Source organism: Onychostoma macrolepis, chromosome 04, assembly GCF_012432095.1.
Source record: "Onychostoma macrolepis isolate SWU-2019 chromosome 04, ASM1243209v1, whole genome shotgun sequence".
Classification (NCBI taxonomy): Eukaryota; Metazoa; Chordata; class Actinopteri; order Cypriniformes; family Cyprinidae; genus Onychostoma; species Onychostoma macrolepis.
In genome coordinates this window covers 29,099,600-29,127,598 of record NC_081158.1, presented here as the reverse complement: position 1 = coordinate 29,127,598, position 27,999 = coordinate 29,099,600, and the positions used below count along the sequence as shown (strand labels likewise).

At 36.4% G+C, this 27,999-nt stretch overlaps 2 protein-coding genes and 1 long non-coding RNA gene across 5 annotated transcripts in view; 1 reads left to right on the top strand and 2 right to left on the bottom strand.

The window, feature by feature from the left end:
• The first annotated feature begins 175 nt into the window (after window positions 1-175).
• On the top strand, window positions 176-15,321 carry sult4a1 (sulfotransferase family 4A, member 1). Of its 2 annotated transcripts, XR_009270752.1 has the most exons (8): window positions 176-499; window positions 5,640-5,770; window positions 5,882-5,962; window positions 8,647-8,773; window positions 8,888-8,982; window positions 13,121-13,259; window positions 13,877-13,998; window positions 14,538-15,321. XR_009270752.1 is itself a non-coding variant. In XM_058773117.1 (7 exons), exons 1-7 carry the CDS (start codon window positions 331-333, stop codon window positions 14,648-14,650), a joined length of 855 nt encoding a protein of 284 aa, XP_058629100.1. In that variant the 5' UTR covers window positions 177-330; the 3' UTR covers window positions 14,651-15,321. The 2 variants fall into 2 exon arrangements, 1 of the variants encoding a protein (XP_058629100.1); XM_058773117.1 differs by lacking the exon at window positions 13,877-13,998 and having other exon boundaries at window positions 177-499.
• Window positions 2,350-5,673, bottom strand: LOC131538935 (uncharacterized). Its single transcript, XR_009270753.1, has 3 exons — window positions 5,589-5,673; window positions 5,410-5,483; window positions 2,350-2,642 (listed from the first exon to the last, which is right to left on the bottom strand). It is a non-coding gene; the product is annotated as an uncharacterized LOC131538935 (long non-coding RNA).
• Window positions 15,322-25,472: 10,151 nt separating the features above from the next.
• The window catches only part of mpped1 (metallophosphoesterase domain containing 1), a 63,332-nt gene continuing 60,805 nt past the window's right edge, over window positions 25,473-27,999 (bottom strand). For both annotated transcript variants that reach the window (XM_058773116.1, XM_058773115.1), the window contains exon 9: window positions 25,473-26,187. The gene's annotated coding sequence lies outside the window, so the exon portion shown is untranslated. The remainder of the gene's footprint in view (window positions 26,188-27,999) is intronic.

Sequence of the window (27,999 nt, the reverse complement as noted above, 5' to 3'; positions counted from 1 at the left end):
GATTATAGCATTAATGCAAGATTGGATTCGTCTTCCTCACTCAGCAACCACATTTTTATAGTTTTACTTTTAGAAACGTGTTGTTTATTTACATAAGCGATGAACATCTGGCCTGCTCGAGGAACCGCCCAGACTACTGGTCCTGATGCTGAGAGAATCCCATTACATCATCTCTCCTCCTCCTGATTGGCTGAAGATCAAGGCGCACGCAAAGCGGGACGTCTTTGCCAAACAATCGGAGGCTGCTGGATATCAAATGCGTCTTCTTCTCCCCAAATCTTTTTAAAAATCAGTCCCTTCAAGCCTTTCGTGTTGTAATCGTTTGAAAGGATGGCGGAAAGCGAGGTGGACACGCCGAGCACCCCGATTGAATACGAGAGCAAATACTTCGAGTATCATGGAGTTCGACTCCCTCCTTTCTGCAGGGGCAAGATGGACGAGATCGCCAACTTTTCGTTAAGAAGTAGCGACATATGGATCGTTACATACCCCAAATCAGGTATCAAAACGCACAGCTAACAGCTGTATAGCAGAATACTGCTTACATGTGCATGCTTTTCCTTCGTAGAGGATGCAGTTATTTGAGGTGTTTACCAAAATAAAGGGTCATCTGAGATCTTTAGCATCACTGCACCTCACTTCTGTTTTGTATATTTATTTGTAGACAATATGATTTAGAGTGTGCCAAAGCATGTTTTAGATAGCATGTTGATATAACAAATAAAAAACCTAAACATATTAATGCATATTTATATAGTCTGCTTGTTTAGTAAAATAGTACTTTCTAAATTATAGACAAATAAATACGTGTTTACCTTTATGGATGATTCATCAACAGCCTGGATGACATTGGCAATATTATTAATTTCAAATAAGAGGCATTTTCAAAATATTATGAAACCAGCCTGGCCCACCTAATCATGTCCGGTCCTCCCTGAGAGTCTTGTATCTGAGCCAGGCCTGTATGAAACAGATGAGTTTGATTAAAATATTAAGGTCAAAAGATGATTATTTTAGAGATTGTGTGATCTTTGGATGATAAGAATGAAAAATCAGAACTGGGAGTGTTTGTATTGTGTGTTGATGTGAAATTAAAAACAAAGCAAGGTGAAATGTTTTCCATGCCCACACGTGTTCATTCACTGCAGGGGCGCTGTTTCCTATCAGGATGTATCACTCCCTCTCCCACGCATGCTTGTTGCTATGTCGATTTACTTGTGTAATAAGTCAGCTGAAACCAAATGTATATTTACAGATCTTTTTTTGTTTCCTGCAATGAAAGAATCTATTTAGACCAGAAAATTCAGATGTATTACAGAGTTGTCTTATGCACATGAGAAGCCAAAAAAAAAACAGTAATACTTTATAATAAGGTTCCATTACTTTAGTGCACATTAACTAAAATGAACAAATAATGAGCAATTCACTTTGTTAAAGGAATAGTTCACCCAAAATGAAAATTTGCTGAAAGTTTACTCACCCTAAGGCCATTCAAGATATAGAAGTAGTCACAGATTTGGAGAAATTTAGCATTCCATCATTTACTGACCAATGTATCCTCTGCAGTGAATGGGTGCCGTCAGAATGAGAGTCCAAACAGCTGATCCACACGACTCCAGTCCACCAATTAACATCTTGTGAAGCGAAAAGCTGCTTGTTTGTAAGAAACAAATCCATCATTATGACGTTTTTAACTTCAAACTGTTCCTTCCAAATGAAATTCCAGTTCTTCATGCATAATATTGCTTTCTCCAGTGCAAAAGTCAGAAATATGCACAGATCAAGCACCGTTTACAAGCGGAAACAGTCCAAAACAAATATTTTGGGAGATTTTGATGTGAGAGGACAACAGGGGATGGACTTTTTCACTAGAGAAAGTGTTATTATGGATTATGGATTTTGGCCAGAAGCAATAGGCTAAAATTTAAAAATGATGGATTTGCTCATTCTGACAGCACCCACTTACTGCAGAGGATCCATTAGTGAGCAAGTGATGTAATGCTAAATTTCTCCAAATCTGTTCTGATGAAGAAACAAACTCATCTTGAATGGCAGCAAATTTTCATTTTTAAGTGATCTGTTCCTTTTAACGTTCGTTAATAAAAATACAAATGTTTATTTTTACTTCATTTCAGCTCAGGGCCTTTAAATAATGAAAACAATTATTTTTAATTTTAGTAATGTATTAGTATATGATGAAATTAACACTGATTAAGCTTAATAAATGCTTTAGAATTATTTCTCATTGTTCTCATGTTAACTAATGTTAACAATTGGAACCTTATTGTAAAGTTTTACTAAGAAAACCACCAAAAGGCCACAACAATATTAGTACAGTCAAGGGATGTCTAAATGGATGCAGTTGTTTATACTGTATAACATGATAAAGATACCACTGTTCAGTTATAAAGAGATGAACTGAGGGATCGACAGACAGCAGGATAGTAAGAATGATAGCGTGAGGGTCTGAAATCGCTTGGCTTTGCAGAGAACGTTGTGTCGCACTAGCATCGGTGTAATTGAGTTCGGAGCGCCGAGGGAAGGCCGAGCTCTGCTGAGTGTTACACACTGAAATGTGTGTCTCCAGCGGGCTGTGATGGATGACAGGTCAATGGAGTCACACGTTGCACTGCCAGTCGAATCTGCGGAGTAAACAGACATTGCCTTGTTGATAGTTGTGATGGGAATGGTAGTGTCAAACATTATATGCTTCTTGATATTTCTCAGGCTTCTTATAATACGATTAAGCTCCATTTTGTCCACATTAAATACAGGTGCATCTCAATAAATTAAAATGTCGTGGAAAAGTTCATTTATTTCAGTAATTCAACTCAAATTGTGAAACTCGTGTATTAAATAAATTCAGTGCACACAGACTGAAGTAGTTTAAGTCTTTGGTTCTTTTAATTGTGATGATTTTGGCTCACATTTAACAAAAACCCACCAATTCACTATCTCAACAAATTAGAATATGGTGACATGCCAATCAGCTAATCAACTCAAAACACCTGCAAAGGTTTCCTGAGCCTTGAAAATGGTCTCTCAGTTTGGTTCACTAGGCTACACAATCATGGGGAAGACTGCTGATCTGACAGTTGTCCAGAAGACAATCATTGACACCCTTCACAAGGAGGGTAAGCCACAAACATTCATTGCCAAAGAAGCTGGCTGTTCACAGAGTGCTGTATCCAAGCATGTTAACAGAAAGTTGAGTGGAAGGAAAAAGTGTGAAGAAAAGATGCACAACCAACCGAGAGAACCGCAGCCTTATGAGGATTGTCAAGCAAAATCGATTCAAGAATTTGGGTGAACTTCACAAGGAATGGACTGAGGCTGGGGTCAAGGCATCAAGAGCCACCACACACAGATGTGTCAAGGAATTTGGCTACAGTTGTCGTATTCCTCTTGTTAAGCCACTCCTGAACCACAGACAACGTCAGAGGCGTCTTACCTGGGCTAAAGAGAAGAAGAATTGGACTGTTGCCCAGTGGTCCAAAGTCCTCTTTTCAGATGAGAGCAAGTTTTGTATTTTATTTGGAAACCAAGGTCCTAGAGTCTGGAGGACGGGTGGAGAAGCTCATGGCCCAAGTTGCTTGAAGTCCAGTGTTAAGTTTCCACAGTCTGTGATGATTTGGGATGCAATATCATCTGCTGATGTTGGTCCATTGTGTTTTTTGAAAACCAAAGTCACTGGACCCGTTTACCAACAAATTTTGGAGCACTTCATGCTTCCTTCTGCTGACCAGCTTTTTAAAGATTCTGATTTCATTTTCCAGCAGGATTTGGCACCTGCCCACACTGCCAAAAGCACCAAAAGTTGGTTAAATGACCATGGTGTTGGTGTGCTTGACTGGCCAGCAAACTCACCAGACCTGAACCCCATAGAGAATCTATGGGGTATTGTCAAGAGGAAAATGAGAAACAAGAGACCAAAAAATGCAGATGAGCTGAAGGCCACTGTCAAAGAAACCTGGGCTTCCATACCACCTCAGCAGTGCCACAAACGGATCACCTCCATGCCACACCGAATTGAGGCAGTAATTAAAGCAAAAGGAGCCCCTACCAAGTATTGAGTACATATACAGTAAATGAACATACTTTCCAGAAGGCCAACAATTCACTAAAAATGTTTTTTTTATTGGTCTTATGAAGTATTCTAATTTGTTGAGTGAATTGGTGGGTTTTGTTAAATGTGAGCCTAAATCATCACAATTAAAAGAACCAAAGACTTAAACTACTTCAGTCTGTGTGCATTGAATTTATTTAATACACGAGTTTCACAATTTGAGTTGAATTACTGAAATAAATGAACTTTTCCACGACATTCTAATTTATTGAGATGCACCTGTATTTTCATAATTTTAAACCGTCTGAACAAATGTATTTCAATAAATTTTGATATTTCCTGGAAATGTATAAATTGACAGTGTAAATAAAAACTATCAATCAGGGAAATTTTGGTAGTGCACAAATTGTGTTTGCAAGACAACTTTTCACTTTATGTGGCTTTATTTTGTTTTGCAGTCCAGTGGGAGGAAGTGGCCAGAGGGTCATGTGACCCCGATGGTGTGTTTTCTTGAAAACAGTTTTAAAATCAAACGTCATCATCGTACTGAAAAATAAAACCTCCTTGTATTTGTTGTTATGCCCTTAAAATCTTAATTTGTTCCAGATCTTTAACGTAGCTAACACAAGATCAAGATCAGCAAATCAAGATTATTAAATCTAACTTTAAGGGAGAGCCCTAGTTGGGTTGTTTTTGTATAGATATTTCTATGCATGTTGTTCATGTTAAAGTTAGCACACGTTTAATTTCTGCTTATGCATGCTCTCAAGCCAGCCAAGAGTAAACAAAACTGCTGAATGAGAGTGAAAGAGGCACTTTATGATCATTTCAAGTTTTGTACTCTTGAAAACTTCTCATGTAGTCAACAAATAAGAGTTCTGCTGAGGTGGTGCTCCTCCTCAACTAAACAGAAGTAGATGTTTCATCTGAATTGGGCAAAAAATAAGAAGTGAAAGGGGACACTGATATGCTGATATATTTGGATTTTTCACGCTTTTCAGAGGATCCAAATAAGACTTGCTGGGGTTTAAAAGCTCCTTTGTCAAATGTTTAATGCTAGTCATGTGTTTAAACCAGCTGTGTCCCTTCCAGAATTACTTTTACAATTCATTTGTTAAGGCTACGTTTGCACATTTTTCTTGAAAGGCTTTCTTGGAATGTGACGTGTCCTGTTGGTCAGTAGCATATAAAGAATTAACAGCAAATGAACAAAATATCCTTTTATAAATGTCAGAACAAACTTTAGAAAAATAAGTTAAAACAAATAAATATTATTTGAAAGGAAAATATAAAAAATCTATATGATTTCTGTGGGAGATCCTTTAGATGTTTTCATTGCATACCACCATTAATTCCTGCATGTAAGGAAAATGTTGATGCCTTAGATTTACACGTGTCTGGGAACACTGTGAAGAAACTGAAAAAAAGAATGATTTTAAACCATTGAGGTTGCAGGTCAGGCTATATTCGGGTAAATGCATGTGTTTACAGTTAAGTGCAGCTGGCAAAGTCATCATTTTACCATCAATAATTCATCCAAAACAACTTTGCTTTCTTCCTGTCACGCACGTAGGTACGAGTTTGTTACAGGAGGTGGTGTATCTGGTGAGTCAGGGTGCGGACCCAGATGAGATCGGCCTCATGAATATTGATGAGCAGCTTCCTGTGTTGGAATATCCACAGCCGGGTTTGGAGATCATCCAGGTGTTTACTCTCTCACACGCACATATTTACTGAACCAATGGCCTTCAGCATGGGAATGACATTTATTTTTCCCCTGACCTCTTGGACTGATCAAGTTTTGTGTTTCTGTAGGAACTGACATCGCCTCGTCTGATCAAAAGCCACCTGCCACATCGTTTCCTGCCCACAGCGATGCACAATGGCGAAGGCAAGGTCAGCTGGAAAACACAATTAACATATTAATCATGACTTCCAATTGTCCATTAAGGACAACTAATGAAATTGATTTCCATTAAATTGATCCAAATTGACAGTAGAGGCATTCATGATGTTACAAAAGATTTCCATTTCAAATAAATGCTGTTCTTTGAACTTTCTTTTCATCAAAGAAAAAGCATGTATAATAACAGGAAAGGTTTCTTGAGCACCAAATCAGCATATTAAATGATTTCTGAAGGATCATGTGGCACTGAAGACTGGAGTAATGGCTGATGAAAATTTCTAAATATTTATTACAGTGAGGAAAATAAGTATTTGAACACCCTGCTATTTTGCAAGTTCTCCCACTTAGAAATCATGGAGGGGTCTGAAATTGTCATCGTAGGTGCATGTCCACTAGACATAATCTAAAAAAAAAAAAATCCAGAAATCACAATGTATGATTTTTTAACTATTTACTTGTATGATACAGCTGCAAATAAGTATTTGAACACCTGTCTATCAGCTAGAATTCTGACCCTCAAAGACCTGTTAGTCTGCCTTTAAAATGTCCACCTCCACTCCATTTATTATCCTAAATTAGATGCACCTGTTTGAGATCGTTAGCTGCATAAAGACACCTGTCCACCCCATACAATCAGTAAGAATCCAACTACTAACATGGCCAAAACCAAAGAGCTGTCCAAAGACACTAGAGACAAAATTGTACACCTCCACAAGGCTGGAAAGGGCTACGGGAAATTGCCAAGCAGCTTGGTGAAAAAGGTCCACTGTTGGAGCAATCATTAGAAAATGGAAGAAGCTAAACATGACTGTCAATCTCCCTCGGACTGGGGCTCCATGCAAGATCTCACCTCGTGGGGTCTCAATGATCCTAAGAAAGGTGAGAAATCAGCCCAGAACTACACGGGAGGAGCTGGTCAATGACCTGAAAAGAGCTGGGACCACCGCTTCCAAGGTTACTGTTGGTAATACACTAAGACGTCATGGTTTGAAATCATGCATGGCACGGAAGGTTCCCCTGCTTAAACCAGCACATGTCCAGGCCCGACTTAAGTTTGCCAATGACCATTTGGATGATCCAGAGGAGTCATGGGAGAAAGTCATGTGGTCAGATGAGACCAAAATAGAACTTTTGGTCATAATTCCACTAAACGTGTTTGGAGGAAGAAGAATGATGAGTACCATCCCAAGAACACCATCCCTACTGTGAAGCATGGGGTGGTAGCATCATCTTTGGGGTGTTTTTCTGCACATGGGACAGGCGACTGCACTGTATTAAGGAGAGGATGACCGGGGCCATGTATTGCGAGATTTTGGGGAACAACCTCCTTCCCTCAGTTAGAGCATTGAAGATGGGTCGAGGCTGGGTCTTCCAACATGACAATGACCCGAAGCACACAGCCAGGATAACCAAGGAGTGGCTCTGTAAGAAGCATATCAAGGTTCTGGCGTGGCCTAGCCAGTCTCAGACCTAAACCCAATAGAGAATCTTTGGAGGAGCTCAAACTCCGTGTTTCTCAGCGACAGGCCAGAAACCTGACTGATCTTGAGAAGATCTGTGTGGAGGAGTGGGCCAAAATCCCTCCTGCAGTGTGTGCAAACCTGGTGAAAAACTACAGGAAACGTTTGACCTCTGTAATTGCAAACAAAGGCTACTGTACCAAATATTAACATTGATTTTCTCAGGTGTTCAAATACTTATTTGCAGCTGTATCATACAAATAAATCGTTAAAAAATCATACATTGTGATTTCTGGATTTTTTTTTTTTTAGATTATGTTTCTCACAGTGGACATGCACCTACGATGACAATTTCAGACCCCTCCATGATTTCTAAGTGGGAGAACTTGCAAAATAGCAGGGTGTTCAAATACTTATTTTCCTCACTGTATATATATATATATATATAAATATGTGACCCTGGATGACAAAACCAGTCTTAAGTGTAAATTGAGATTTATACATCATCTGAAAGCTGAATAAACAAGCTTTCCATTGATGTATGGTTTGTTAGGCAATATATGACAATATTTGGCTGAGATACAACTATTTGAAAATCTGGAATCTGAGGGTGCAAAAAAATCAAAATATTGAGAAAAACGCCTTTAAAGTTGTCCAAATGAAGTTCTTAGCAATGCATATTACTAATCAAAAATGAAGTTTTGATACATTTACGGTAAGAAATTTACAAAATATCTTCATGGAACATGATCTTTACTTTATAATGATTTTTGGCATAAAAGAAAAATCTATAATTTTGACCCATACAATGTATTTTTGGCTATTGTTACAAATATACCCCAGCGATTTAAGACTGGTTTTGTGCTCCAGGGTCACATATTATCTTGTGCAGAGCGTTTAGGCTCAAAACGTCACCTGTGGTGAGAACATAAATAAGTTTTCTACTTTTGGAGCTGTGGTGTGCCAACTTTGCTTTTCCTGCTTGAAATATATTAAAATAGAAAACATTTATTTTAAATTGTAGTAATATTTCACAATATTATTATTTTCGATTAAACAGATACAGCCTTAGTGAGCAGAATAGTATAGTAGTGAATAATCAAAAATATTTTACTTTTTTCCACTATGCTTAACATGTGAACAGATCTTTGAAAAGAGTATAATTTTTGGTATGAATATGCCTTTACACAAACATATCAATCCATGTCCTCTAGGTGATCTATATGGCCAGGAATCCTAAAGACCTGGTGGTGTCCTACTACCAGTTTCATCGCTCTTTACGAACCATGAGCTACCGGGGAACGTTCCAGGAGTTCTGCAGGCGATTTATGAACGACAAGTGTGAGTGTGACACATCTGACACAAAACTGGCATATTTGCTCAAGAGGAAAGTGTATGAGAATGTACTTCTTGTCTTATTCTTGGTTTTTGTGTCTTGTATATGTGTCCTTGTAGTGGGATATGGCTCCTGGTTTGAGCATGTTCAGGAGTTCTGGGAGCATCGCATGGACTCTAATGTTCTCTTCTTGAAATATGAGGATATGTACAAGGTACTGACACACACACACACACACACACACACGCACTTTCCATTGTTTTTATTATTCACAGTATGGAGTTTTACCCTTTTTATTTTTTTCAAAATCTAACTATTTTCATGTATTTTGTTAATTTATGAACATTTTAATTCATATTTTGAATGAGCATTATTTTTTTTATTTATTATTTATATTTTTAATCTTAGTTCATTTTAGTGTTTCTGTTATGTTCTTTTGTCACTTTTATTGTTTTAAAAATATTACTGTTATGCTTTTATTCAATTTTATTTCATTTTTAGAACTTTTGGTACTTTAAAAAAAAACATACTTATTTTAGTTAGTTGCCAATGCAATATTTCTAATATTTGTTTGTATATTTTTAATCTAGTGCTGGGCAACGATTAATCACGATTAATCGCATCCAAAATAAATGTTTTAGTGTACATAATCTATGTGTGTATTGTGTATATTTATCATGTATATATAAAGACACACACATACAGTATATATTTTGAAAATATTTACATGTATTTACATGTATTTCATATCATTTATATTATATATAAATATATTTAATATATAAACATAACATTTTTCTTAAATATATACACATGCATGTGTGCGTATTTATATATACATAATAAATACACGGTACACACACATATATTATGTACACAAAAACTGTTATTTTGGATGCGATTAAATTTAAAATGTAAAATTTATGTATTATTTCAGCATTATTTTAAGTACTAAAAATAATTTCTAAGTTTTATATAAAAAATACCTTCTGCTTTAATTCAGTTTCCTGTAAACTGATGCAGAGATGATCTCAAACTCTTTGCATGCGTTCTGCTTCATATACTCGATACAGTACAGTATACTCTACTATAGAGTATAGTCATGTATAGTATTTTGAACATCCTCTTCCTCTCACTCTGTCTCTTTCTAACCTCTACACATCTACTATTTGTCCACGTAGTATCAGTACAAAGAGGCCCATAATCACCCATAATCACTCTTAGTACATTTCATTCTCACAAACAGCTGTATTCATATCTTAAGGGCAACAGTTCCAGAAATTGTGATAGTAGAGTGTTATGTATGCATAATAGAGGGGAATCACTGATTTTCAGTCTACTTTAGCATGTTGTTTCCATATCTTTATGGAGTAATGTGATTTGGAGAGCTCAGAGTCCAGCAGGACAGCACAAACAGAGACACGCTGCATGTGACAAAGGCATAACCTCTGATGTAATAGACTAATGTATAGAGACAAAACATATAGATAGTACACCATGTTCCAGTAGTCTGTAGTTCATTAAACAGCCTGTCTATAGGCTGAATATAATATCCTTTATGATCAGCATATAGACAGGCTGTTTAATGACTTCCAGACTAAATATAATATCCTTTATGATCAGCATATAGACAGGCTGTTTAATGAACTACAGACTAAATATAATATCCTTTATGTTCAGTATATAGACATGCTGTTTAATGAACTACAGACTAAATATAATATCCTTTATGTTCAGCATATAGACAGGATGTTTAATGAACTACAGACTAAATATAATATCCTTTATCTTCAGTATATAGACAGGCTGTTTAATTAACTACAGACTAAATATAATATCCTTTATGTTCAGCATATAGACAGGCTGTTTAATGAACTACAGACTAAATATAATATCCTTTATGTTCAGTATATAGACAGGCTGTTTAATGAACTACAGACTAAATATAATATCCTTTATGTTCAGTATATAGACAGGCTGTTTAATGAACTACAGACTAAATATAATATCCTTTATGTTCAGTATATAGACAGGCTGTTTAATGAACTACAGACTAAATATAATATCCTTTATGTTCAGCATATAGATAGGCTGTTTAATGAACTACAGACTAAATATAATATCCTTTATGTTCAGTATATAGACAGGCTGTTTAATGAACTACAGACTAAATATAATATCCTTTATGTTCAGTATATAGACAGGCTGTTTAATGAACTATATATAATATCCTTTATGTTCAGCATATAGACAGGCTGTTTAATGAACTACAGACTAAATATAATATCCTTTATGTTCAGTATATAGACAGGCTGTTTAATGAACTACAGACTAAATATAATATCCTTTATGTTCAGCATATAGACAGGCTGTTTAATGAACTATATATAATATCCTTTATGTTCAGCATATAGATAGGATGTTTAATGAACTACAGACTAAATATAATATCCTTTATGTTCAGTATATAGACAGGCTGTTTAATGAACTACAGACTAAATATAATATCCTTTATGATCAGCATATAGACAGGCTGTTTAATGAACTACAGACTAAATATAATATCCTTTATGTTCAGTATATAGACAGGCTGTTTAATGAACTACAGACTAAATATAATATCCTTTATGTTCAGCATATAGACAGGCTGTTTAATGAACTATATATAATATCCTTTATGTTCAGCATATAGATAGGATGTTTAATGAACTACAGACTAAATATAATATCCTTTATGTTCAGTATATAGACAGGCTGTTTAATGAACTACAGACTAAATATAATATCCTTTATGTTCAGTATATAGACAGGCTGTTTAATGAACTACAGACTAAATATAATATCCTTTATGTTCAGCATATAGACAGGCTGTTTAATGAACTACAGACTAAATATAATATCCTTTATGTTCAGCATATAGACAGGCTGTTTAATGAACTACAGACTAAATATAATATCCTTTATGTTCAGTATATAGACAGGCTGTTTAATGAACTATATATAATATCCTTTATGTTCAGCATATAGATAGGATGTTTAATGAACTACAGACTAAATATAATATCCTTTATGTTCAGCATATAGACAGGCTGTTTAATGAACTACAGACTAAATATAATATCCTTTATGTTCAGCATATAGACAGGCTGTTTAATGAACTACAGACTAAATATAATATCCTTTATGTTCAGCATATAGACAGGATGTTTAATGAACTACAGACTAAATATAATATCCTTTATGTTCAGCATATAGACAGGATGTTTAATGAACTACAGACTAAATATAATATCCTTTATGTTCAGCATATAGACAGGCTGTTTAATGAACTACAGACTAAATATAATATCCTTTATGTTCAGCATATAGACAGGCTGTTTAATGAACTATATATAATATCCTTTATGTTCAGCATATAGATAGGATGTTTAATGAACTACAGACTAAATATAATATCCTTTATGTTCAGTATATAGACAGGCTGTTTAATTAACTACAGACTAAATATAATATCCTTTATGTTCAGTATATAGACAGGCTGTTTAATGAACTACAGACTAAATATAATATCCTTTATGTTCAGTATATAGACAGGCTGTTTAATGAACTACAGACTAAATATAATATCCTTTATGTTCAGCATATAGACAGGCTGTTTAATGAACTACAGACTAAATATAATATCCTTTATGTTCAGTATATAGACAGGCTGTTTAATGAACTATATATAATATCCTTTATGTTCAGCATATAGATAGGATGTTTAATGAACTACAGACTAAATATAATATCCTTTATGTTCAGCATATAGACAGGCTGTTTAATGAACTACAGACTAAATATAATATCCTTTATGTTCAGCATATAGACAGGCTGTTTAATTGAACTACAGACTAAATATAATATCCTTTATGTTCAGCATATAGACAGGCTGTTTAATGAACTACAGACTAAATATAATATCCTTTATGTTCAGCATATAGACAGGCTGTTTAATGAACTACAGACTAAATATAATATCCTTTATGTTCAGCATATAGACAGGATGTTTAATGAACTACAGACTAAATATAATATCCTTTATGTTCAGCATATAGACAGGATGTTTAATGAACTATATATAATATCCTTTTTTTTTTTTTTTGGATACAAAACATCTGGTAGAAAAAAGTCACCTGCACCTCAAGGTCCCTGAAATCATTTAAAACCTGAAGTTAACTATGTAAGCTAATTATGTTTTCATGTAGTCATCTGTGTAAGACCAAGGCATGAGTCATGATTACATAACCAAAATATTGTCATTCTCTCTGTCTCTCCACCTTTCCTGCTGCCTGTAATTTCCCTCTCTGGAGGATCTGGGGACCCTGGTGGAGCAGCTGGCTCGCTTTCTGGGCATCTCGTTTGATAAAGCCCAGCTGGAGAGCATGGTGGAGAGCTGTAACCAACTCATCGAGCAGTGCTGCAACTCTGAGGCCTTGTCCATCTGCCGGGGTAAGAGAGAGAAGACTGGGAAAAAAGGGAGGGGGTCACTTTTAATCAGTCATAACTCAATGTGCATTACAAAATAGCAAAAAAAGAAAAATATTATTCTGTCACTGCATGTCCTGTTCCCTGAGCTAACATGACCCGAAGCACACTGACCCTACCTTATTTAGCCTATCATTAGAGGAATTATAAAAATGGATTCACAGAGATTCTTCTTGGGCAAGAGAAATTTTTAGTCTTTCCCAAGGAAGGACACATGCAGTGATAAGTGCTGCCCAAAAGCGAGAGTGAACTTTAACACATTTCACATGCATGTATATGTCTGCCAGAAAGAAATCTAGTCCCTTGTATGACTGACGACTCAACATTTAATCTTATGTGCTTTATCAGTCATACAAAGGAAGGATTGTTGGGCAGTGCCATCATGTGGTGAATATGTGTGGTGCATCTTTATTTCTATGGAAATTTCTGTTGCTGTTTGAAGCCTTTGTCCTGTTGTTTGTTTTATTATTCAGTAAACATTATGTAAAAACGTTTTGCAATTTATTTTAGATTATTTTATCATTTGCACTTTAGTTTGGTTTTGTTGTTGTTTTCTTGTGTCTTGTTCATTTTTCTTTTAGTGCATGGATTCTTGGCTTGGCATGACGCTGAAAAATCTCATTATATACAGTAGGGATTTATTATACTATAAGTGTGCATGAAGATATACTGTGAACACGAAGATGGAAAAAGTGTGAGAAAGGTGAGTCTGGGTGAGGTCAAGTCTTTAAGGAACGTTCTGGGTTTGACTGTCAAAAAACTATAACAATAAAATAAAATAAAATAAAATAATACTGGGCTGGGCCACTGGAGGGTATAATGCGAAACTTATATGTTTGTTGATACACTTAAACTAAAACATTGGGTATAAAAAAAAAAAAAAAATATATATATATATATATATATATATATATATATATATATATATATTATTTGAGCTGTAAATATGTCTACATTTATATACATTTCATACTATTTGGATGTGTCATATTGATGTAATTCCTATAAGTGGTATCCTTGGTTGTATCATAAAATTAGCATTTATGCAATTATGTGCATGATATTTTCAGTATGTTGAAAGACTGAATGACATTTTTCACTGTCTATTTTTTTCTATTAAAAAAAAAAAAATACAACTTTAGAGATGAATTCTTCTCTTTGCTAAAACAAATTATGCCACAAATGCTTTCAAAAGAGTTTAACTGATCTGAAATCTTCTAACCCTGTTTTCATCTGCTTCAGGTCGTGTTGGGCTTTGGAAGGACATTTTCACTGTGTCCATGAATGAAAAGTTCGATGCTGTTTACCGACAGAAGATGGCAAAGTCTGACCTGACCTTTGACTTTATCCTGTGAGGGAGCGACACTGGACTATCTGTTGACTGCTCAAGAACAAACCAACCAACCAATCAGTTCATCCGCTGTGCTTAATGTCACCTGATGGACATTCCCCATCCAGATTTTCTCTCTCCATCCCCACCATCCCTTGCTCATCAATGCTTTCATTATTTCCTCAAAAGTTACTTCTTAGTACAAATACGCGGTCAGTACTAAGAGGCCTTTTTTTCACGTGTGTATTTGTATAAACAGTGCATCAGCAGTGCTAGTCCGAAGTGTAAGCACAGTGCTTGTTGCGTTTGCACATTGTACAGAGCTATTCCATATCCCAAAGGCGCTTATGAAAAGTGTATTTATTAAAAATCAGAAATGAAAAATGATTTAGACTATATTCTATATGCTAAAGCCCTTACGACAAACTCTCAAAGAAATCGTTGTCGTTTCTCAGGAGGATTCTTGAAATCATTGGCTAATACATGCACCAAATATGCAGTCATCCAATCACAGTTCAGGTCGGGAAAACCTGAGCCTCATGATGAATGCTGATTGGCTCCTGGCTGAAAGATCTTAAAGTGTGTGTCGAATGTCATTTTGCTTCTTCTAGTGGCTTCTAGATGCTTTGACTTATATTCCAGTATAGCTATTCATTGATATCATAGATATTTAACTTTTTTTTTTTTTTTTTTTTACATTTACTCACATGTGCATCCATAATTTTTGAGTGCATCATGTCTACATATTTGCATAAGTGAGAAATATCAGTCACATGAACGTATTCAATCTCTGTGTAAAGATTTTATATCAGTAACATGCACATCATAATATAATGCATCAGAAGTGTTAAGACCAGACATGAGTTTGTATTTCATCATTATGTCTTGGTAAAAAGCATAAAAGATGCATAAGGTGAAGTCAAATACCAGCACTTATAACAAAGTGACTTATAACCTCACATACCCAACAGTTGCTGTGTTTGGAATGGAATACTAGCATACTACATAGTGTACTATTTTTAAAAATAGAATGTTTAGCAGTATGCATTATGCCATATAATCTACACTGTCACATAACCTCATAAAATGTGTGTTTAATTCAGAGAGCGGCAGTCGTGTCAGAAATTTAAATTGATATTTTGAATTTTTGATCCAATTTTGTGTGGCAGTCTGATCAAATAATGAGACAATAAGATATTACATCTGGTTCATTTGTGACACTGAGGATTAGTTGAGCGCATTGGATTGTGGGATTGAGCTTTCTGTGCATTGTGAACTAATACAATGAAACAGGTATTCTGTAAAAAAAGTAGTCACGTACATTTTACAAGAAAATACTATTTCAGTCTTTCTACTTAAAAATGTAGGCCTAATTGTTACTTGATGTTACTAATTGAGAAATTTACTAGCAATTTCTGAGTCAAATTTAATTCTACACCTTTTTTTTTCTTAGTGTAGTAGGTAACCTGATCATTAATGCAGACAGAAAATGTACATACTGTGTACTGTAGAAATAGTAGTATCCTAGTATGGTATTTTGAACATATTTTTACTGCAAAGATGAATACACTGAAAAAAAATGTATGGCAAAAACTATTTTCACTCAGAAATTACTAGTAAATTTCACAAAATGACAAAGAAAAGGCAAGTAACACACTGAATTAAATGTCAAATTTTGAAATAAAAAGATTGAAATAGTATTTTCATGTAAAATGTACGCACATGACCTTTCTTTTATTTACTTTGAAAAAAATATATATATATATATATATATATATATATATATATTTTTTTTTTTCTTCAGTGTATTATGCTAGAATGCCATTTCGAATTCAGGCAATCACTTGATTCAGGAAGAGAACTTCTGTTCAGACATGAGAGCGGCTGTGATGTCATAAAGCTCTGAAACCTCATGTCCAATCAGGAGGCTGCGTCATCACAGTCACTTCATTCATTCCACTACACCATTTTCTCTTTCTTCACGCTCACTGTCATGCCTCTTTTCAGTAACTGCTTCTTGTTGCTCTGAATGTCTTTACTGTGTGGGACTCAGAAACTCACAGGCTACTACCAACATGTAATAGTACTGCTCACGTACATGGTCAGCCTGCACTGATTTCGTCCTGCTATGCTGTTTTATGTAACTCAACACACTGGTTTCTTTTCAGCCTTGCTTGCTGGTTTATTAATAAAGTGACATCTTTAGGCCTTGAGGTTCAGTTTGTCTACTGTGTGTTAATGCTATTTAGTTACTTGATGATGATAATGATGTTTATTAACTGATTCTTCTTCTTTCTTCTTGCCTTAGAGCATAAATACAACGTATCAGAATTAAAACGGCAGCTAATACAGCGGCTTAAATCTAAGATGCTGGATTAAGAACAGTTGGAAACTGAAGCATGCTGAGTACAAAGAGGTTTCTGAACAATCACAGATGGCACCAAAGGACAAGTGAAGTTCCTATGGCAACAAATCAGCGCCTCTGATATACGTGTGTCCTTTAATCCGCCAGTCAGATATTAAAAATGAGATCAGTGTAATCAACTTTGTATTTTAATGTTACAACACAGCATGGTCTCATGGAATTTTGTTGTTAAAGAAATAGTTCACCCAAAAATGAAAATTTGCTGAAACTGTACTCACCGTCAGTACATCAGGACATGCTAAATGTCACCAATTCTACTCAGGTAAAGAAACAAACTCATCTATATTTTAGATGTCCTGAGGGTAAGTACATTTTCAGCAAATTTTTGGAGAACTATATCACCCCCAAATTAATGAAGTTACAATAGTAGTTTAAAGAAAAACAGATTAAAAAATATTCTAGCATTTAATAATTGAGCATTTAATACTCAATCTTTTTTTAAAAAAACAATGCTTAAATTTCATTCATTTTGTGAATTCTGTAATGAACCCCCAGTGATTTCATCTGCTGTCTTACTACTAACATGAGTTCAAATGATATACATACAGATGATATAAACAAGGTTAAATCTTAAAACAATCACAGCATATATTTGCAAAAGAGCGCAATGCTCACCCACTAATCACTAATAATTAATTATCAAAAGTGTGTCACATACTTTAGAGCCACTAGAGGGCAATGCAGTCCATGGGAGAGTCTGCTTTAAAACTTCTCATTTATCCTTTGGGTCATTCTATTAAACAGGTGTTTGGTAGGGTTGTTGGTAACACTGCATCAGACAAATAATGTGTTTATTCTTAATAAACTGCATTGTACTATCTCAGGCTAAATTAATGTTGAGATAGACCTATAGCAGAGATGAAAGAGATGACAGTTTCACAGTTTAATTTGGCATTACAAGCCTCAAAATGCAAATTATGCCTTTGAAAGAGAAAATAATTTATTGTTATACTGTTGACAAACACCAAAATATAAGATAAAGTGATTAAAAAGACTAACTTGTCCTGTGGGAGTACTTGAAATGTCGATTAAATCATTCAGATTTTTTACATTTATGGATTATGATCAAATTAATGAATAAACCAACCACTGACACATGCAGACAATCACACAGCGAACTGCATGTTTCTGAAAGCAAAACTTGCCCTACTCATTTTTACACTGCGTTGTGATTGCTTTGTACTTCCCCTCAGTTTTTCCGGTTCTCCCATTGGAGTCATGTGGAATACCTGAGAACGTGTGGGATCCGGGACTTCTTTCCCGACAGAATCTGCACGTGTCTGTATAACTGTCAGTATGTAACTCTGGAAAACACACTGGTTGTATGAAGAACTCACAGTCATTGACAGCCCAGGGCTTTCGGGGTTAAAATTGTGAATATTATTCGTTTTTTTTTGTCCTGAAGCAGAGGTTCTACTGCAACTGAAAGTGCAACTAAGGAAGTCAGAGAGAGAGATGTAACATAGCTGTGATATTCTGTTTGCTGTGTCAGTCTGTAGAAGCGCCCCTGGCTGCCCGCTGCTGCTCTCTCCCCATCTCTTTCGTCAGTCATGAAACACTAGTTGAGTTATCACTGTCAGAAGGCTGGTTGCTGCAATATTGTTCTCCTGAGTCATGAAAACTGCACTGTATTTACGGGGCTCAACAGTAAGGATGGTCCGATGGCCCGGGGCTGGTGATGGAACCATCACTTGCTGAATCTTGCAAACTTGCAGACGTTTTCTGTGATATTTTAAACATTGTTATTCTGTGAATTCTGCTGATGTAAAAATATCATCTAACTAAAAGGTTACATAAGGTTCTCAGCTATTATTGCCAAAATTACAAACATAATAACTTTGATGTAACAATGTTACTTGTTTGATGCAAAGCAGCTCAGGTTGCTTTTTAACAATTTGTTAAGAAAATGGTGAAATGATTTACAAATGTATTGCATTCAATGGACCTGAGACTACTGTACTACATTGCTGTGCAAATATATTTATTAACACCTTGTCAGCCAATCAAAATCCAGAGTTCTACAATGATGTGAAAGATTACATCTGCCTTCTTCATGTCCCCAGAAACCATCACCAATCTAAACACACACACACACACACACACACACACACACATTCCCTATGTCTCCATAGTGGCCTTGTTTTTTGTTGATTAATGTCCATTTAATGTTTCTTCTTCTTCTTCTGTTATATAACATCCAGCTCTGGCTTCCTACTGGCTTATTCTGACTCAAACCTGAGTCCTTTTTAATCTTTGTATTGAAATGGGGCTACTAGCACACCTACACACATATGCGTAATTGCTCCATTCATTCCTTATGAAAGATTTGGAAACACACACAAGGGCACATACTGGGCTTCTCCCCAAGAAAAACTCTTAAGAACAATGAGAACAATCAGACAGGGTCCAGAATTATACATATGCATGCAAACATGACGATAAAACTCAATAGTACCTATGTAATATCTGTTGACATAGTTGCTGCTTGATTATATAAGTTTAAACAGGCATTATTCTAGTAGCAATAATCTTTAATCACAACTGATGGCTCAGCTAGAAACCAGACTGAGCAACTATAAACACTGGGCAAATAAATGCCACCCACCCACTCACCTTAATCCATTTAGTCATAGCTGATAGTAAATCACATATCTGTTAGCATTAATGATATTAAGAACATTATATGAGACAAGGGCCCAGGGCCTGTGACATACGTAACGAAAAGAAAGTTAACTAAAATGTGAAAGCAACACATTTTGGGCAATTAAATCCTAAAAAAAGATTATGCCAATAAACAGAGCTTTTTCTGAACAAGCATTTCCATTATTTATGGCCTACATATAAAGCCACTTTACCTGTAGGCCAACTGATTGACTATTAAATTGTCCTCTACTTGAATTGGTCCTACAAGATAAACAATTAATTTTTTCTCCCTTAATTGATCTTAAGCAAACCGTGGCAGACAGAATGAAGATTACTAAGTTAATTGTTCATTTAAGAACAATCTGGACTGGTTATAAGCCCACTTATGTTGAACACATGCACAACAACATACACACGTTTTCCTACTGAGGGTGACTTTTCCTTCCAATAAATTTCAACTGGGCTAAAACGTATTGCAGAACATTGGTCCCCCCTAAGGTTTCAAAGACAGAGTAGAAATATTTCCAATTATGCAGGTTCAGGTGTGCAATAATTTCCCTTATCCAACTGCACTAGGCAAAATGTAAGTGCAAGCACAGAGCGTGTTTATGCGACATGCATCAGTGTCACGTCAAGTGTGCGTTTGTGTGATTCCGCCGCGGCTCTGCTGCACGGTCATAATTGTCTTTCCGTTCGTCTTTGTTCCGTCTGGCCGCCTCCATCTGACAGTTTGACTGCTTGCTTCAGTCTGCCTCTCCATACTGATATCCTCCATAATATCAGCCCTCCTCCCTCGTATGAGGGAAGTTGGGGAAAGTTTACTTTACGGGCCCATATCCTCCTCGCTAACGTTAACAGCTGCTGCGCTCATGACATTTTGATGCGTCTTATTGGAGTCGCTTTGCGCTTCGGGGAATGACATGCCAATGGCGTCTTGTTTCAGCCTTTATTATTATTTCTTTGATTTTTATAGCTCTCTCACATGCTGTCGGGCACTCTATGAAGAGATTGAGAGCTGGGTGCACTTCTCCACTCATCAATTATTTAACATGCAAGTCATTGCTATAGATGAGAAAAGAACCCGTACACGAATAATCGCAGAGGGAGATGGTGGAAGAAAAAGAGAGGGAGCAAGGGAGTTTATGGTACACGGAGAGAAAAAGACTGACTGCAGAGCAGTGGATCTCAACCGGTGAATCGTGACCCCAAAATATGTTCTGGGCTGCGGATAGCAGGGAAAAACAATGCTAAATAAAATAAATCAAAAGCAACTTACAATGTAAGCATGCATGGTTAAGAGAGAAATATAAATAAGAGGAGAAAATGCTTCGCATTAGCCTGTAAGCAACACCCAAGGTCATAGGTTCGATTCCCTGTGAATGCATGAACAATTATGGCAAATGCATGAAATCTTTTGTTGTCGAAGAACTTTACAGTAGTTTGGCACAAAGTATGTCAAAGCAATGCCATGGGTTAGATTCCCAGAGATTGCATGTACTGATAAAATATAGACTTTGAGTGCAATATAAGTCACTTTAGACAAAAGCATCTGCCAAATTCATAAATGGAAATAATACTGCACTCGATAGAAGTTCATGAAATTAGACAGATGGCAATATGGACAGGTTGCGTGATGTCTACACCCTTAAATAAAATAATAAAAACTACACAAGGTAAAGAAAATATCACCCAATCTACAATACAAGAATAAAGATGGTTTGTGCAATACAATATAGGCATGCATAGTTAAGACAGCAAAATGCTTCCCATTAGCCTGCTAGCACCACCAAGGTCATGGGTTCGATTCCCTATGCATGGAGTCATGGACTGATACAAATGTATGGCAAATGCATAAACCTAAATCTTATGTCGTTGAGGTCATAAGTCGTGCAACTCTATAATATTTTGACACCCCTGTAACAGCTAACAACACTAAAGTCACGGGTTTGATTCCCAGGGAATGCATGAACTGATAAAAATTAGAGCATAAATGTAAATCTTCTGTTGCTGGTATCAAAGGTCGTACTACTCTGCAGTGGTTTGGCACAAAGTATTTCTGTAGCTAAAAGAGGCAAACCAAAGTCATTGGTTTGATTCCCAGGGAATGCATGAATTGATAAAACTGTAAAAAAAAAAAAAAAAAGAAGAAAGTCAGATGCCAAACAGCCTATCCAATATTGATAGTTACGTGATGCCCACATTCTTAAATACAATTTTCAAAACTACAAGATAAAGAAAGTATCACCCACACTACAATATAGTTTCAGTTGCAACAAGAAGGTTTGTGCAACATTAAAACATTTAAATGTGTTATTTAAAGATAATTTTGTTTACTTTTGTAAGATAAACAATTTTGGACCCGCTTTAGCTCGCCTCTTAATGTCCAATCTGGGTCCTGAAGCAAACCCAGTAGAGAAGCGGCGTACTAGAGTAAAATGAGTGTTAATGCATTGTCTTGTCAGTCCTGGTGCATCATTGAATGGGAGAGAGGCTTCAGTCAGTGCCAGAACTGCCATCTGCCGAAGTCCTCTGTGAATGCGCTAGTGTTAAGAGCCCAGCCCGGGCTCCATTAGCCACATGCACACACACACACACACACACACACACACACACACACACACAGAGGATACGTGTTAATGAAAAACTATGCGCTCTATTATAGGACCCACTCTGACTGACTCTTAAGGGACTTTGTGCGGTGGATTAGAGCATTTTCAGGATGTAGGGCACTTCATGGGAGACTGTGCTTTGATTATGCATGACTGAAATAGGTGTCTGTGTGCGTGTGGCATGCTTTGCTTACTGTGCAGTGTGTGTTTTTGAGGTTGAAAGTCCTGTCCCTGGAGTGACCCTCCAACGTGAATTCCCATGTGAGGCTGCTTTCAAGTTACCTTGACTTCCTTTCTACTTTTGTCAGCTCTAGGACTGCACAAAATACACAACAAGAAATGCTTTTAAAAAGAAGTCAGATAAGAAAGTGCACTCAGTCATCTTACATACAGCCATCTTGCGACGTGGATGATGCATCAGGCAAGTGACAAATGACATTGTAGAAAAGCACTGTTTGCAGTCAGCCATGACTTATTTATTCTGTGAGTGAAAGTGTCCAATAATAAAGGGGTTATTGAGATGAAGTGAATATTTAGCTGGTCATGTGATCTCAACATGTCGGCTCCAATGAGGCGACTCGCTCCTTGTAAAATAAAAGAGTTCTTTTAGGCTGCAATTTTTCAAAAGTACTATTCATTTGTAAAATTTTAATGAGAAAAAAAAAGTGTAGCTTTAAGGAAAAAAGGTTTTATGATCAATATCAAATTCAAAAGCAATTACTTTATACTGATTGACCTGCTTCTGACCCCAGAACAGTTTATAAATATCATATAAATGTGTGACAATACAGTCTCATTTTGAACAATTTAATCTCCATGGAAAAGGTTCAATTGTACAACTGGGAAAATTATTTCCAGCAAATTACAAATTAATTTTGGAATAAAAGAGCGTGACTTGATTATCAAATGCCATTTTTGTGTCTCGGATATTTTTGTTCAAGGGCTAAATGTATTAATTTGTATCAGGCAGCATGAGCCAGCAAGCGTAGGTGGTTTAAAATAATGCATTCCTACTTTTTTTTTTTTTTTTTTGCATTGTTCATGTTCCCGATATTAAGTAGGTTGTTTGTTTTCTGCATAATGAAATTGAGGAATTTACTAAATTAAATCAGAGAAGGCAAATTAGACCTACAGAGACAATCTCGTGCATTCTCCCTTTCACCACCTTACACTCGTTCTGTATCTCTGTTTATCCATTTTGCACTCTTTTTTCCCAATCCCTCTTTGAACCCCCTGTTCATTCGTTCTTTGTTCTTTTTCATTTCTTTCCAAACAGCCTCCTCCCTCTTCTTCAGAGTTTGTGTCTCTGTAACACCTCCCTCCTCTCCACCGCCATCACATTTGCAGTTAATTGCACATGTACATTTACCTAGATAACTAAATGGGGATATTCAGTAGACTTTAGAGCTATTAGACTTTTATTGTATTTACATAAAGCTATATATATATATATATATATATATATATATATATATACACACACACACATACATGCATATAATCTAAACATAGATTTAGATTCAAATAAACAAACACACACACACACAGCTCCAGTGGATGTGGTGATTATTGTTAGAAGAAGCAGTGTGATGCTTAGAACAGCTGTTCAGGCTAATGACTGATGTGCTTAAACACATACACACACTCAAGTGATGAAGCACTTTGTCACAGATGCTTCCTCCTTCACGCTGGCATCAGTTATCAATATTCTATTAGGACTGCAGTCCTCCACCTCAGAAACAGTTACATCAGCACAGCACACTATAGTTGTATGATATCCATACTGTGTGTCAAACACCCACTATAGTTGTTCAACTCTCTTTCTCATTCTCTGATTTCCCTCCTCTGGCTCTTCTGCGCTTTTCACACTTCAAACTGTTCAAAGTCAACATGAAATTCAACATGATCATTCCTTTTCTCGTCACCAAGTCTTCTTCTTTTTCAACACCTCCTCTTTATATAAAGACCACTTTTCACCATCCAATCAAATCAAGAGAGACATCAAGTCCCACCTTTTTTTCCTCACTGAATATCCAATTTTTCACTTGGGAAATTAGCCGCATAGCAGAAGAAAAGTTTGTGAATGCAGTTTAATATTGACTTTTACCCAGGGTACACTGACTTTAATGTCAATTACCTACGTTTATTTTTCACACTTTTCATACCCTAGGCAAGTAAAATATCAAGTGAAAAATACTGCCCAAAAGACATTAATATAACATAACATACAGTTTTACACAAAACATATCAACAACATAACATAACAACAATATAACACGTGACAACACAACATTACATAACACAGCTTAACAACAACAAAACATAAAAGAACAAACCACAGCATAACAACAAAAACATAACATAACATACAGTTTAACAACAACAAAACATAACATAACAACATATAAAAAATAAAGCATAACAATGACATAACATACCAACATAACATAACATAAACAGAACGACCAGCCAAGCATCATCGCCTGTATAATTTATTGTGACAGTAGAGGTTACACAGCGTCTCTTCAGCTCTCCGTTGAATTGTGGGACTCAGTGTTTACAGATAAAACAACAAGCCTTTTGTTTTGTGTCTTAGATGCTTGTAGACAAAAAAATAAATAAATAATTAATTTTAAAAAACCTGGTGGATGTTAGAAAAAAACAGACAAGGAAAAAGAAAGTGATGATCTATTGGTGCAGGCTGCAAATACACACATTTTGTCACAGATGCCCTGTACCCTAGTTCCTGTTTAATTATGGACGTCTAATTGGCACATGGTGACACTGGCAATAACACTCATGAAAATGTTTTGAGGTCTGGTGGTCCTCTGGCCATTCATAGACACACACATACACACACACATGCTGTAAGCATGGCCAGATGCCAGGCTCAAAATGAAGCCAGTCAGTGGACGACCACTTAATGGAAAGCTGGCTCTGATGAGAGGAAACGAGCGAGAGGGAGAAAGCTAAAGGGAACACACAACGGGAACGACAAGGGGATAAAATAAGATAGATGAATAGAAATGAGATCTCTATCTTTCAGCTCATTAATTGTTCAAGATATCCACTCCTTTCTCCTTTGTGATTTTAACACACTTCTAATTAGCTCCTAATTCAGGAAGTTTAAGCCTTGTGAACTTTTATACATACATTATATATATATATATATATATATAGTAAAGAAATTCCCCCTCATTTGATCTTTTTTATCTTTCTTTCTAAACTGGCTGCAGTCTCATGTTTCCTCACCCCTGGACTGAATCGTAAAGCTAACTTAATGTAGTTGTAATTTTTCTGCTTGTCGGATTTAAAAACTGTTTTTATTACAAAAAAAACCAAGTTTTTTTCCCTACTTTTCAAGCTGTTTTGATTCTAATTACAGATGTTTGTATTCAAAAAGGCATAGTGAAAACAAAAGACATACAAGACGATAAAAGAGATCTTCTTCCTCAGGCAAAGTCTGCGTAGAGGTGAAACTGAGTGATAACGCAGTCATTCGATCGCACAATCTGAGAACGAATGAGACCTCATTTTGTCTCTTCTGAGCCGCTAACCAGGAGTTTGGGCGGCTAGTGGCAGCTGAAAGCACATCTGGGAGGAGACTCTCATTTTCAGAGCTTGATTTGGCAGCGGACCTAATAAGAGTTCAATTAAAGCAAAAGTTCTTTGGGCGACAGCAGGATGTGATTACCCAGGAGTCAGCGGGGTATATATAGTAGCTGTTCCTCTTTCCGTGTATGGCTGCCGTTCTCGTGCCAGGACCTGAGGGATGATGAGGGAGGTCCATTTGCACGAGGCATTATGACTGACTCCGTTCCCTCTGCAAAAAAGCTGCCAGGTTTCGCAGTCCAACTGCAGGTGTCGAGCTACACACCCCTGAAGCTGAAAAGTAACATCGCACAGTCATTATCTCGGGGAATTCACTAGGAATGAACAGATAGCTTCTGTTAGAATCGCTTTATTTACTTGTTTTAGAACAGTTCACTAGTTAGGTTTTGCAAACTCTTTTTCTATGACCTCCGGGCGGACAGAATGGGGTGATAGGGGGTCTGTAAAAAGTTTATTGTATAATTGTTTATTGTAATCGTTTTTTAACACACACAGAGAGAGAGAGAGATGATGAGAGATAGACAGATAGATAGATAGATAGATAGATAGATAGATAGATAGATAGATAGATAGATAGATAGATAGATAGATAGATAGATAGATAGATAGATAGATAGGCACACACAGCGATACATTAGTTAACTAAAACTAACACTGAAACCATAAAAAACATTTTTATTTTGGAAGCAACATTTTGAACATAATACCTTGCTTAGTCATTTTTTACATAATACAAATGGGCCTTTGGGTGTCAAAATATATAGCTCCTTTAATATATAAATAGATCACCATTTTTGGGAGTCCTTTGCACCATAAAGTTTGCACTACAAGAATTATGTAAACAATGGTGCAAAATATCTATTTGATATATATATATACTCTAATACTCGTGTTGTTCAGAACAGTAGGTTGAGCTTAGTCTGGATCTTTTGAAATACTGAAATCTGTGTCTGTACAGTATTTAGTCAGTTAGTTCTCTATTAGATCGGGGGGTTTTTTTAGATTAATTATTGCTGCCACGATCACTAGAACACACATATAAGCGACTCAATAATATTCAGTTTAGCAAGTTTATTTTCCCTGTATCCATCTCTCCACCCTAGTAAGTATTTCTGTGATAGAGCTATATCATGTGCATGATTATCCTGCTCGTTCACGGTGCTTTGGGGAACAGACTCGACGCAGTAAGATCAAGGCGTACACATCAATTGCAGAGTATAGCTGTGAGATGAAAGGCAGGGTACGGGTGCAGAAGTTCAGCTGGCCCGAGGCAGTTTCGCGAGCTCCCGCCCATGTGGCTTTTTAACTTTGCAGATTGGAGCTAACCTAAAGGCAGTGACCGGGGCTCTCTGCCTGTTCACCTAGAACTAATATGGACACGTCCTTCAGCGCGGCGAGCTGCTGAGGAGAATAGGGAATCGCTGTTTAAAGAGAGCAGCGGCAGGTTTCAGAGGTAGATGGGAGGAAGAGAAAGAAACGTGGGAGAAATGCGAGGATTATAGGCTAATGAAACCAGCAGCTCTTATATTTCTGTTCTGCAGGTCCAGGCATTAGGAAGCGATCACAACTTGATTGCGACCAATCAGAGATCAGGCACCAGGGTGATTATGACAGAAAATGGGAAGTGACAGAAAAATCCTCCTTTCTATCAAGGACTTTCTTCCCCCAAACTTTGTGCCTGGCAGTCAAATTTCCTCATCAGGTTTTTGATGAGACTCATGGGCATACGCAGTGACAGGTTCATTTCTACAGCGTCTAATTGCTTTCAGCTTTCGCTCAGCCAGGTCCCTCATTAGTGTGCATTTAGCACACATACAGTAAACTCAGGCAGCCTGCTTCACACCCTACCCGACTTGTAAAAATGATACCGCGCCACTCATATTTTGAACTCCTTTAGCGCAAATGTTTGGTTTACTGCAAAACACTATTTTGTGTAAGAGTAGCTATGGATAAGTATGTTAAAGCTATAATAGTGCGTGTGATGTGGCAATCAACTAGATTATTATGAGATGGTTTACACAAAAATGACAATTCTGTCATAATTTAACTCACCCTCATTTTATTCCAAAATCCATATGTAATATG

Bases quoted from the DNA above. Each gene is read 5' to 3' on its own strand.
- sult4a1 (XM_058773117.1), top strand. From the start codon at position 331: ATGGCGGAAAGCGAGGTGGACACGCCGAGCACCCCGATTGAATACGAG. The intron at 5,963-8,646 runs GTCAGCTGGAAA...CATGTCCTCTAG, and splicing joins TGCACAATGGCGAAGGCAAG to GTGATCTATATGGCCAGGAA. The intron at 8,774-8,887 runs GTGAGTGTGACA...GTGTCCTTGTAG, and splicing joins GCGATTTATGAACGACAAGT to TGGGATATGGCTCCTGGTTT.